Source organism: Rattus norvegicus, chromosome 7 (genome assembly GCF_036323735.1).
Source record: "Rattus norvegicus strain BN/NHsdMcwi chromosome 7, GRCr8, whole genome shotgun sequence".
Lineage (NCBI taxonomy): Eukaryota > Metazoa > Chordata > Mammalia > Rodentia > Muridae > Rattus > Rattus norvegicus.
Window position 1 is genome coordinate 130,752,469 of NC_086025.1, and position 12,774 is coordinate 130,765,242.

The window sequence follows — 12,774 nt, forward strand, 5'->3', positions numbered from 1 at the left end:
CAGGCACCGTTCAGGCCTCAGACTATTGTTATCCTGACAAAGCCCATGAACAGCAGCCACATCGGAATGTCTAGTTCTTGTCACCTGGGAAGCAGAATGGTCTCTGTTTCAGGGTTGTTGGGGACGGAGAGGTAAGAAGCCTGTGAAAGCAGCCAGTTCCCTCCCAGCTGGACTCTGAGCTGGGGCACTTTGGTGCTGATCCTCCTATGATGGGCAATATGGCTTGGAGGACAGGGGAGGACTGGGTCCAACCTATCTACCCCATCACCAGGCAGTGTGCGCTGCTAGAGAGGCAAACCTCCCCTAGTGAAGTCCTATGGCTGTAACCCTTACAGGGACCATAAGGGAAAGGAGAGGGTCACAGACATGTGCGATGAAACTTCCTTCCTTTCTGTTTTTCTTCACTAGACACATGCACGTACACACAGATATACACAGGCACAAGCACACTGATACACATACACATATACAGAAACATACACACACAAAGAGATACACACAGATGCACATACACACCTATACACACAAACACACAGAGACATACAAAGCCACACACACAGATACACATACACATACAGACACATACATGGAGACATACATAGACATGCACAGAGACACACACATACACAAAGACATACACACACAGACACATACATGGAGACATACACAGACACACACACACAAAGACATACACACATATACACAGAAATACAAACATACAAACGCACACGTACGCACGCACACGTACGCACACACATATACACATGCACATGCTTGCACACGCACACCCACACCTCTGTTCTGCCTCTTTAGGTGACTCGTCTTTTACAGGCTAGCTCTCAGGCCTCCTCCCATGCGCAGACCTGTGATCTTCCCCTCCACCACCACCCACACATACACACCCTGAGCTTCTAGGGAGCGGGAGCAGGCTCCCCACCTTCTCCTGCATACCAGGGGACTGCTGCTCTGAGGACTCTGAACTCTTTCTTAGCCTCCAGTCTCCCAAGTCTGTGCTCCCTGCCTGTCCAGAGAATTGTTCTTCTGTCTTTCCCAACAGGCTTAAAGAGGTCCAGCCTAAGGTAGAGTGGCTCGGAAGCTGTAGTTTGTCAACGCTGGAGACCACAAAGAGCCTTCTGGTCAGAAGGTAGGCGTGTCCAGCAAGAAGGACAAAATCTGTCTCATCACTGGGCTGGTGTCGCCCTGGAGTCGGGGCGGACAGCAAAGAGCTGAGAGTGACTGACACACTGCCAATGGCTTAGAGGACAGGAGCGCTTCAGGGACTCCTGACTCACTGATGCATGGGCCTTGGATTCACGATTGCTCAGCTCTGGTCTCTCCCATCAGATCCTCCCTCCCTGCCCACAGGCACGGGAACTGGTTTGGTCAACCCTGGCAGTTATTCCATCCTGAGAGCTGTGTCAGACTCTACTCCAGGAGATGCAGATTGTCCTCCAGGCCACAGACACAGGACTGTGACAGTCAGGGGGAGGCAAGACCTGTTATCTTGTTTGTCGTTAACAGCCAGGTATCATACCCATCTCACAGATGGACAAATGAAGACAAAGAAAGAACATCAGTATACTCCGGCTCATTAGACTCAAGGTGTAACATCCTTGCGCTGTCTTCTTGCCAACAGCTTGGATCTCTCCTGGGAGCAGCCGACGGGACCTCAGAGTGAAGTGTCTGGCAGTGTGGCGGCCAGGGGGAGGTGGGGTATGTCAAGTCTGAACCTGACTCCTGCACCTGCAGGATAAGCACAGAGCTGCCCAGCTGCCTCTTGCCCCGCTGCTGTGAGCACACCTCCTGCAGTCCTGCGAGCCCCGGAGTTTATTCAGGGTCGTCCTGAAGGCTGGAAGGTTTTAATCAGATGTGTCTAGCTACCAACAAGAAGAGCACAGTGGGTAACAGTCCTCCGTGGAGGTTCTAGACCCTGAATCTGGGTCCAGGCAGGTACTGCAGAGGCTGAGAAAAGAGGGCCTTAACCTCCACTGTCCCTGTGTGGGGTGGGGTGGGACAAGACACTCATCGCCAAGGCAAATCATTCCTATTTCCTGGAAACCAGTTAGGCCTCCCTGTCTTCTGCCTGTGTCTCTCCCCTTAACCCCTTGGGGCCCCCTACTCAGCATATGACACCCAACAGGATCAAGGGCAGATGGAGAGAGTACAACAGGAGAGGGGAAGTGGAGGACATTAGCTGTAGCTGGACTTTCAGTCTGTTGTTGTTGTTGTTGTTGTTGTTGTTGTTTGCAGAGAGCTGACATCCCCTGTGTGCCTGGGACAACACTGGAGCCCATCGGGCAACTGTCAGCCTCCCTAGAGCCCAACCCGAGATGGTGGGTCTGCTTTTTTGCACCCAGGGAGCAACCTCCTCCTCTGGCTTTTCCCTGCCACACACCCAGGCTGCAGAACACACATATCTTTGTTAATTTATGGGAACAATACAACTCCACAGGGACCACCACTCTAGGCAGCGGCTCTGCCCACACCCAGCTGTTTATCTCAGATGTGTGGTGAGAATAGCAGAACTCCCCACCCTCTCCCAGGCAAGGCACCACCCAGTGCTCACACACACACACACACACACACACACACACACACACACACCCCATGCAGATGTGAGCTCGCTGGCTCCTGTGAAAACAAGCACAGGGCCTGGCATCCATGGACAGCACAGCTGCATGTACAGACATACAGACATGCAGAAAGCCCGGTGGGAGGGCTCTCTACTGAACCAGAGTCCTGCACCTCCCAGCTCTCCTACCCCTCTGGGGCCTCAATGGCCCCTTTTCCTTGGCCGTGAACATCAAAGATCTTCACAGCTGACAGTCATCACAGAGGACAGCTGCCTCGACACTGCCCACTCCAGGGCCTTGAGTCCGCTCTGTGGAGAGCCCTGCCCAGCTGTGGCTGGCCTCTGGACCTCTTGGTTGCACAGGCTCTGGCTTTCTCTGAGAGAAGTGCCTGCTCCAGCCAGTCCTTCCTCATGGTTCCAGTTCCCGGGAGAGGCGGGACAGTTCCCGCTGGTTGTCAATGACCTTCAGCTGCTGGACATAAGCCCAGGTGCTGGCTGGACTCCGGGTGCTCAGGGACTGCTCGGAACCTGGAGGGAGGGAGAACCATCAGAGAGGTAAGGCGCCATGGCCACTTCACGGTGCCTACCTCTCTCCAGGAAGCAGCCTTAGCTCTCTCTTCTTCCCTACCTCACATCCTCTCAACGCCAGTTCCCAGACCACTGTCTCTCCCACCACAGAGTCAGGAGGGCAGAGGCTGCAAAGTCCGAATAAAGAAGACCCCACACCCCACCACAGTCTCAGCATAGTAGGAACTAAAACAGATATGGTGGTGCACATTTATAATCCTGGAGCTTCAGGAGCTGAGGCAGGAGGATGGAGAGTCCCAGGCCCTGTTTCAAAAAACAAAACAAAACAAAAAAGCAAAAACATCCATACATGTGGTACATGCCTTTGCTCCCAGCACCCAGGAGGTGGAGGCATGGGGATCTTTATGAGCTTGAAGTTAGCCTGGGCTACATAAAGAGGTCCAGGCTAGCAAAGCCAAAAAGGGAAAGGAGCAAAAGCTGGAGGGATAGCTCAGGGTGTAAACTGCATGTTGTGTTGTGCGGCTGTAACTCCCATGCTGGTGAGGCAGAAATGGTCAGATCACTGGGGCCAGCCTGACAGCCTAGGACGCCTGGTATGTTCCAGGTCAGTGAGAGCTTGTCTCACAAAGAAGAGAGAGTGGGTGCCCAAGGAAGAACACCCAAGGCTGTTCTTTGACCACTGCACACACACGTGTGAGCCCATATGCATGTGGATGGCATCCGTCCTCACACACATGCACAGGTGCATACACACATCGATGAGAATAAAACTTGCAAAAAGTTCATTGTGCATGCAGGTGTGAGATAAGGCTTTTTTTTTCTTTTTATTATTTTTAAATGAAAGCACAGGCTATGGCTCAGGCTTGGAATCCCAGCCTGGGTCATGAGGCAAGCCGGTCTCAGATAAAAATCAATCAACCAATAAGCAAAATATAAAATAAAAACAGGAGTGACTCAAAACTCATCATAGTGGCTGCTGCGTGGAGAGAGAGGCAGAGGACAGTGGAGAACCAAGTCGCCATCTGTGTTTCCTGCCTTGGACTGAGCCAAAGTCTCGGAGGATTATCACCATGGATGTATCTATCTGTGAGCACAGGGCAGGCACTGTGATCTGAACCATTGGCTACGACTACTCCTTAACTGCATGAGCTCCCATCAGATAAGTGCATAGGTTGGAGTTAGCACACGAGCTTCACCTCCAGCACTTCCCCCCTTAGCTTGAGCTAGCGGCCGTAACTTTCCCAGACAGGTGCCAACGAACTCTACGCTTACGTATTGTACACGTACGTACCGTACGTACGCTTACGTACGGCACGTAAGCGTCCGGCTCTGTCCCAGCTACGCCAACTGTCAGTACCCTGTCCCACCACTTACATGTGGAGATTCTTGATGCCTGGCTGTCCTCGTGGATGTGGGAAACCCGGCTTCTGAGTGGTGATAGAGGCGCTGGGCAGAGAGAGAGAGGGAGAGTCAGGGAGACGGCCACGCAGAGCCTCCGCGGGGGTGCTGAGGGGCTCCCGCCCAGGAGACCACCTCTTACCGGTGCTGTGGCTTCGGCAGTGGTGGAGCATCCGCACGGCTCTGGCCATCATTCGCTGAGGACAACACAAGAGTCAAGAGATCTGGCCTGTCAAGAGTGTCGCCTGCATATGGGGATCTGGGAGTGAAGCTCCCTTTGAACCACGCTGATAGGGACTAGGGTGTCTATAAAAGACAGGGTTATGGCTGCTTCAACCCAGTACATCCAGACGCTCAATGGGAGCGAGGCAGTAGCTGGAAGACAGAGGGAAGGCTAAGAGATAAGAGCTGGAAGGGACTCTTACTGAACAGTGTGATTTTTTTTTAAATGAAATTTATTTATTTTATGTATATGAATACACTGTTGATGTCTTCAGACACACCAAAAGAGGGGATCAGATCTCATTACAGATGGTTGTGAGCCACCATGTGCTTGCTGGGAATTGAATTCGGGACCTCTGGATTAGCAGTCAGTGCCATTAACCTCTGAGCCATCTCTCTCGCCCAGATCAGTATGATGTTTGAGGCTATCATTTAGTAGCGCTAAAGGCAGACCCTCCCATGTGCAGTAAGATGAGACGGGAGCTTTTAAAAAAACAAACAAGGTCTCTCCAAAGCCCAGGCTGTTCTTACACACAGTCCTCCAGCCTTGGCCTCCTGCCTACTGGGGCTACTTGCATGCATGTCTGGGGCTCAGGTTCCAACAGTGGACACCCACTTTTGCCCCTTCCTGGGCAACTAACATTGCCAACTAACACAGGAGGTAGGAGCCCACTGTCCTCAAACTCACCATCTTCTCAAAGTTGATGAGGTTTTCTACCAGTGTGTGGTTCCCTTCATGGATGAAGGTCATGTCTGCAAAGGGATGATTTTCGTTGCTTATAGGTCCCCAAATGCCTTCCTCTCCTGCATCCCAGGGAAGGTGAGAGGCCAACCATGGGAAGCATAGAGCCTGTTCCAACCACACGGTTCAGCCTGCAGCAGCCTCTGAGCCATGGCAACTCCCTGGTATCTCTTGGGGCATCAACCACAGCCTTTGGCTCGCAGCCCTGCTGTGTTCCCGCCCTAACTTCTTTCAGTTTGTCAACCTCTGATTTAGCTGAGCCCTCCCTGTGTGTCAGCCCTTCAGCTGTCATCACCACAGTGTTGAGGGGAAAATGAAGCCCAGGGATGGAGGCGGAGAGCCCAGGGCCTACCTTTGAGTAGCAGGGGCATGAAAGGGATGACAGGAGGAGAGAGCTTGGTGAGAGCCAATCGGTACACTCGGTGGTTCCAGGAAGGGTCCTGCAAGGAGAGAAGGCTGCCCTGAGGGGGACTTTTTCATCCCACACATGATGGTCCACCACAGACCCATCCTCACCTGGGTCCCAGGCCACACTGGAGAGGCTCTAAGCCAACCTCCACAAACCAGCCTCCCCTCACACTACTGTTTGTAGACCAGTGATGAGGCCTAGCTTTCTCATTTCCCAGTGCCCCCAGGAAATCTTCATGGTGATTAATCTCAGAGGCCCCTCTCAGCCTCTCTACCTCTCTGGTGGGTGTGTTCCGCTGAGCCCCTTGGATCTCAGTTTTCTTGATGCCCAAGGCTGAAAACACCTTGGCGCTCTTGCTACTATGGAAGGATACAAAACTTTCAAAAGTTTCAGGAAGCTCTACCCCTGTCTCATTCCTCATTCCTTCTGTCTTACAAGTCCGGTCTGCCAGCCCTTTAAGGGTCCCGGAGGGTCCAGTGACACCCTCTTACCTGACATACAGTGCGTCTTCTGCTCACTACCTCAAGGAATACCTCTTTGCTGTCAAGCTCAGCCCAGCCCTCGGGCAGAGCCTACTCTTGAACCTCAGACCTATGACATCCCTGGGCCTTCTGTGGTCTCATATCCAGGGCAAACGTCTTCTCCATGAATAACAGTGGGTAGAGTATATACCACAAAGCCCCTATCACTATACTGAACGCCCTCAGCCAGTTCCCACAACCACAGGCCAGAGGGACACAGGCCCTAGGTGGGCACTGAAAGCCTTGAAAAGCCCAAGATCCAGGGTCCAGAGAAAGTGGGAATGGGTTCAGCACTCACCAGCAACCTTTCCAGGGCCGAGTACAGCTTCCGTACTTTATGGGGCAGACGCTGTGAAGGTGAGACAGGTGAGGGGCCATGGCTGGGAAGAGAGAGCCATGCTAACATCCCCCAGGAGGTCAGAGGACTGGCCTTGGCAGATCCGGGCCACTTACCTCCCAGGTGTGGGCCAGGCGGCTGATGGCCGAGTTGCTGAGGCCAAACATGACCGCAAAGAAAGAGTTGAGATTCTTCTGCTCCTTGAGGCTGTGAGCACAAGACCCAGACACACCCTCAGAGGAAACCCCAATCCCCAGGGATGCCTTTGTAGGGTGGGTGGGTCAAGTAAAGAGCCAAAGGCACTGGGAACCCAGGAACAAAAAGGAAGGCAGATTGGGCAACACAGTGGGCAGGGAAGGGGGTTAAGTAAGGGTGGCCACGGGACTGGCGACACACCACACTGTCTCCACACATTCCACTATCCCTCCATACCCATCATCTTCACACACTCCGCTGTCCCAGTAGGCACTCACTGGGCTGCCAGCTTGATGAACTTCCGGAGTAGCTGAGCCCGGGGGCCAGGAACCGGGCAGAGACAGAGTTCGGTGGCCACCCAGTACTGCAGCTCGTTGAAGCGTCGCATGAAGCGCTCCAGGTTTGCAGTGGTGACGTCCCGCAGGTGCTGGGGGCCCAGTACATAGTGGATCAGCTCCACCTGGACAGGGTAAAGACCAGGTCAGCATGCCAGGCCCGGTGTCCTGCCCACACCCCTCAGCTCTACCTCCAGCACCTGGTGGATCCTGTTGAAGAGGTTCCAGTCATGCTCTGTGAGCTGGCCTGCCAGGTCCTTGGCACTCACTAGGTCCAGCATCTCAGAAGAACCCAGAGTGGGCCCCAGCTGCTCAGGGTGTGGGGTCTGCAAGAGAAGAATGCTCAGACACAGGGAGGACCTGGGACAAAGACTCTGCCTGCGGTGAGAGGGACAACAGACAGACGGGGCATCGAGAAGTAGAGAGGCTTCTCGGGTCCACGAATGGTGAAAAACAGGCTCTCCTGAGGGGTCGCTGTTCTGACAGCTAACAGCAGGCCTAGCATGCTGGAACTCTGGCTTGAGCCTCTGGAGTCAGAGTCTAGAGCTAGCCCCTCTTTCCCCTTAGCCATCTCCAAGTGCTGTGGCCATCCCTCCCTTTTCCCTGTGGAGCAGCCAGAGCCAAACGCCTCCCTCTGGCCTCTGTGGCCATCCCCCGGAACCCACCCTGCCTCCTGGTCCCAGAGCTTCTCAGGCTCTGGCAGCCTGCCCGTCCCTACCAGCTCGTGCACTTCCTGTGGGTCGACAACAAAGATCCGCTCATTGAGCCCCAGGGATGTGGCCACACCGCGGGCATCTGGCTGCAAGCCAACGACATCTGTGAAGACAGCAGAGGCTGTGCTGAGGGGAGATGGGTGGGATGGAGGCCAGGGAGCAGCTGGAGGCCCTGTCTATCTGAAAGTTTTCTTCTTCTGGCAATGGCCGGGTAGAGACTCTAAACGCACAGGCACTCGTGCCCAGACCTCGACACTGCCTGTAGCGTTGACTCAGGTAGCAACTGAGACTGGGCAACTGCGGATAAGACGTCAACCTTCCTGACCCTCCATTTCCTCCTCCATAAACGGAAGCCTGTAGGACTCATCCCAACCACTTCCCAGGTCATTTCTACATGTGTGGCTGCTGCAGGTAAAAGACGTGTATAAAAAGCCTTCTGGAAATTAGGACACGTCCTATCTACCTCTAAATGTTGACTTTTATCCATTATAAACTAAACAATGCTTTGAGCCTTTGACCAGTGGCTTCCAAAGTACGGCATACAAGACTACTCATGTGTCCAGAGAAAAAGTTAGCTCTTCTATTTAATCCAATTCCCTCCATTTTCTTTCTTTTTTTTTAAAGGTTTATTTATTTTACTTCTCTGAGTACACTGTAGCTGTCTTCAGACACACTGGAAGAGGGCATCGGATCCCATTACAGATGGTTGTGAGCCACCATGTGGTTGCTGGGAATTGAACTCAGGACCTCTGGAAGAGCAGTCAGTGCTCTTAACCACTGAGCCATCTCTCCAGCTCCTCTATTTTCTTCCTTTAATCCATTTCTTCTATTTCGTGTATAGCTTTATTATCCCATGTTGAGGAAGTGGTTTTATATATAACTTATACACAAGTGGACACTTACGGAGATTTGTAATAGAGCACTGGTTAGTGACCATCAGTGGTCTGAAAAATGACTGCCACATAGTAAGATCTCAATAAAGGAAGACATTGGTCAGCAGTAACTCACCAGGTAGCCACCAGAGGGCATTGCTTCCCAGAGCTGAGCACACAGGTGAGCTCTAGTGTCACTGGCTGACTCCTGAAGGGTGAGGGCTTTTCTCTTGCCACAGTTCCCTGACAGCCCCAGTTCCTGACTGCTGGGCTCTGACTGTCCAGGCTACACTACTCAAAGACAACAATGGCTTTTAACATGCCAAATTCTCCCAAAGCAAGTCCTGAGAACGTAGACAGGTGTCTAGGCAGAGATGTGCTAGACTCAGGGTTGCATGCTTGACGGGCATCTGCAGTCTAACGGCTACAGGAGACTCTCAGAATAATGCAATTGCTTGGCAGACAAGGAAATGGAGACTCAGAGAGGCCCAGGGTCTCTCTGCTGGGTAGCAGTTAATGCGGAATTCTCTCCTGGCCCCGGGAGTCTATGTTCACCCTCATCCGGCAGTTCTGTCCTGGTTGCTGGAGTAATTCTAGCACATAGCCCATTCCTGCTTACATAGCTGACCCTTCAAAATGTTTTCTCTCAGGGCTGAAGAGGTGGCTCAGCAGTTAAGTACACTGGTCGCTCCCGGAGAGGACCTGGGTTCTATTCCTAGAACCCACTTGGTGGCTCACAACCTTCTGTACCTCCTGTTTCAGGAGATCTAACCCCCTCTTCTGACTTTCACGGGAATCAAACCCATGTACGGCGTACATTTAGGCAAAACAACCAATACATCAAATAAAACTAAAGCTATTTTTTTTAAAAACCTTATCTTTAAAGTGTTTACAATCCTGGCTAGTTCATCATCCTGACACAAGCTCGACTCCTCTGGGAAGAAGGAAACTCAAGTGAGAAAATGCCTCCGTCGGGCTGGCCTGTCCCAAGCCTGTGGGGCATTTCTTGATTAACGAGTGATCTGGAAGGCTCCGCCCACTGTGGGCGGTGCCACGGGGGAATGTGGCCCTGGGTCCTATAAGAAAGCAGGCAGATGTTTCTTCCCTTCACAGGGGGCTGCTAAGCCGTAAACTGAGCTATACATTTGCCTCCCCAAATTTCTTTTGATCATGCTCTTTACCACAAAGCCAGAAAGCAAACTAGGAGATCTGCTGAGTGACAATAAGACTACCTAAAATCGAAGGCTAGCCACACGCTCACTAACTCCATTAGCTCAGGGACCTTGCTGGTTTCCATGGTTGTAAAGAGGGGATAGGATTTCCTCTTTCTGAATGGAGAGATGGCTCAGTGGATTAGAGCACTGACTGCGGGTTGGGGATTTAGCTCAGTGGTAGAGCGCTTGCCTAGCAAGTGCAAGGCCCTGGGTTCGGTCCCCAGCTCCAGGGGGTAGGGGGGGAGGCACTGACTGCTCTTCCAGAGGTCCTGAGTTCAAATCCCAGCAACCACATGGTGGCTCTCTCTGTAATGAGATCAGATGCCCTCTTCTGGTGTGTCCGAAGATAGCAACAGTGTAACTTATACATAATAAATCTTTAAAAAGAAAAGATTTCCTCTTTTGAGACAGTGATGGGAATGAAGGAGTGTTTAAGAAGGGCAGATGTCAGAAAGCATCCTAAACGCTTTCCTCGTTTAATTCTCACAGAATTCTCACTACCTATGCTTTACAAATGAGGAGCTCACGCACTCCACCCCTGGAGCCACAGCCAGCAAGCTGGGTCTCGAGCATTGCCTCTGAAACAGTCAGAGGAGATGTGGTAATCCTGCCCCAAATTCAGGGCGTGAAAGCAACACTCAGAATTCAAGGTTGTGGGTTTGGGCCTGAGGGTGCTCTCTCCCAGGGTAGAGAGTTAATGCAGAGACACAACTCACCACCGGCAGAATTGACCTTTACCAGCACCTGCCCCTTGGTCCAGTGGTCCTCATGGGCCAAAGCTGCCATCACTTCCCTCACGGAGGCTGTCACCGGCAGGTGCAGGGTCAGCACCGAGTGGTCGGGTCTGCAGATATCATAGGGGACTGGAGAGGAGGAGGGGATGAGCTGGAAGCAGGTGCCTGGTCTCCCCTCCCTAGGAGGAGCAGCCAAAGGACAACCATAGGGCAGGAAAGGGGGATACAAGGAGAAGCAAAGTAGGTTGGTGCCAAAGCCCAGTGGGGAGTCCTAGGGAAGGAGCACAGGTGGCTGACCCGCTTGGCAGCTACAGTAAAGGCTGTGGGGACATGTCCTCCCCTAGCCCAGAGCGACACCAGCCAGGCAGGGGAGACAGAGATGGCAATGCTGACACAGTCTACGCCCAGCTTGCTTATTTATCCCACCCACCTTTGTCCCCGACTCGGATGGCCCCAGCGCTGCTTGGGAGGGGTTCCTCATGGTTAGGAAACCAAACAGGTGCATTCCGGGCCTGAAAGGGGAAGAGGAATAAGGCTCCAGAGTCCACGGACGACATACAGGGCAAAGTCAGGGAGGGCCTTTGTGGTGGCGACCAGCAGGGACCCCCAAAACATCATATTGCCAGGGGCTCTGCTGGTCGCCCGAAGCCAAAGTCTAGGGAGGACAGGGAGCCAGGCTTGAGGAGACCCAGAGGTCAAGTGCAGGCCAGTCATATGATACGAGGGGGGTGGTGTTCAGCCATCTCCATAAACAGGGCCAGGGCTGTTCTGGGATGAAAATGCCTGGGCCCAGTTTTTTTCTGCTTCTTCTTCCCTTCCCTCAGCCAGCATTTGCTACAAAGTGGGCATTGTTCTGGGCATCTAAATATTCACAGTAGTCCTTTGGAGAAAAAATATTTTTAGTCCTCATTTTGTGGACCAGATAAATGAGGCTCGGAGAAGTTAAGTGATGGGCTAGAGGCCACACAGCCACTGCTACGTGGCTAGAAACGTGCTCTCCCTGTGCCCTTGTCCTGCAAGAGCTGCCCTGTCCCAGTGGTCCGCAAATACCAGACAGCCTCCCTGTGAGCGGTCCTAACATGGGCTCACCTGGCTTCGACTCTCTCCAAATCTGGTATTTTCTCTCTGCCTCTAAATGGAGCTGCCCCCTACCCTCTGCCCCTTCCTAAACAGCTTCCTCAGAGTCCCTACCACGAGTGCCACTTGAGCACCTGAACCTGTGCTGGGCTCACCAGGGCCCTAGCTTTCAAGTTACATCCCCATCTGTGAACCATTGCTTCAGACTTCTCCAGGGGTCCGCTGTGCAATTACTAGTTCATGCTCCTCGATACTCCCCAAAGCTTACCACTTTCCTTTGGGTCCCCAGTGCCATCTCTCCTACCTTAAAAGTTCCCCCGTCTGGGGTTGGGGATTTAGCTCAGTGGTGGAGCACTTGCCTAGCAAGCACAAGGCCCTGGGTTTGGTCCCCAGCTCCAAAAAAAAGAAAAGGGAAAAAAAAAAGTGCCCCCATCCCCAGGTACACAGCCACTTCTAACCCACCTGAGTAGAGACACACTGAGCTAAGGACAGAAGCCATCATTGCTTGTCCCCTTTAACCTCAAAAAGGTTCACAAGCAGGAGATACTCTGGCCCCTGACCCCCTTCCTGGTCCCCTCTTCAGCCTCTAGGGCTGCCTGGGGCTGTGTCTGTCAGCTCCCAGGACACCTCTCTAAGCCTCAGGGTACATCAGCAAGTCATCTTCTCTCCACCCACTTTCTCAGGTGCTTCTGTTTCACAGCTCTGCTCCACATGCAGAAGAAGCAAGTCTCTCACGTCCAGCCCTGCATCCTGGGGGGACGTGACCGATGGGAACATACAACACATCACAAGTTCTGGCGTGTGGGGAGGAGCCTAGTATTGGAAGAGCAGAAAGGAAGAATCGTAGAAAGCAGGGTGAGGAGTATGAGGTATGAGGAGTCAAGTTCCCTTAGCAAACAAAGAAA

General features: G+C 52.7%; 1 protein-coding gene and 1 long non-coding RNA gene across 6 annotated transcripts in view; one reads left to right on the top strand and one right to left on the bottom strand.

The window, feature by feature from the left end:
• Nucleotides 1–4,965, top strand: LOC134479568 (uncharacterized). Its single transcript, XR_010053081.1, has 2 exons — nucleotides 1–131; nucleotides 1,058–4,965. It is a non-coding gene; the product is annotated as an uncharacterized LOC134479568 (long non-coding RNA).
• Rapgef3 (Rap guanine nucleotide exchange factor 3) overlaps nucleotides 2,415–12,774 on the bottom strand; it is a 22,421-nt gene continuing 12,061 nt past the window's right edge. For 3 of the 5 annotated variants that reach the window (XM_039079829.2, XM_039079828.2, XM_039079830.2), the window contains 13 exons: nucleotides 12,545–12,682; nucleotides 11,223–11,304; nucleotides 10,775–10,921; nucleotides 7,978–8,075; nucleotides 7,460–7,585; nucleotides 7,203–7,384; nucleotides 6,846–6,936; nucleotides 6,691–6,741; nucleotides 5,815–5,902; nucleotides 5,409–5,473; nucleotides 4,641–4,695; nucleotides 4,475–4,546; nucleotides 2,415–3,100 (listed from right to left, as the gene is read on the bottom strand). In XM_039079829.2, coding sequence (XP_038935757.1) covers nucleotides 2,982–3,100; nucleotides 4,475–4,546; nucleotides 4,641–4,695; nucleotides 5,409–5,473; nucleotides 5,815–5,902; nucleotides 6,691–6,741; nucleotides 6,846–6,936; nucleotides 7,203–7,384; nucleotides 7,460–7,585; nucleotides 7,978–8,075; nucleotides 10,775–10,921; nucleotides 11,223–11,304; nucleotides 12,545–12,682 — 1,314 coding nt within the window. In that variant the 3' untranslated portion in view covers nucleotides 2,415–2,981. The remainder of the gene's footprint in view (nucleotides 3,101–4,474; nucleotides 4,547–4,640; nucleotides 4,696–5,408; nucleotides 5,474–5,814; nucleotides 5,903–6,690; nucleotides 6,742–6,845; nucleotides 6,937–7,202; nucleotides 7,385–7,459; nucleotides 7,586–7,977; nucleotides 8,076–10,774; nucleotides 10,922–11,222; nucleotides 11,305–12,544; nucleotides 12,683–12,774) is intronic. The other 2 variants (XM_063264182.1, NM_021690.2) reach the window with 2 other exon arrangements.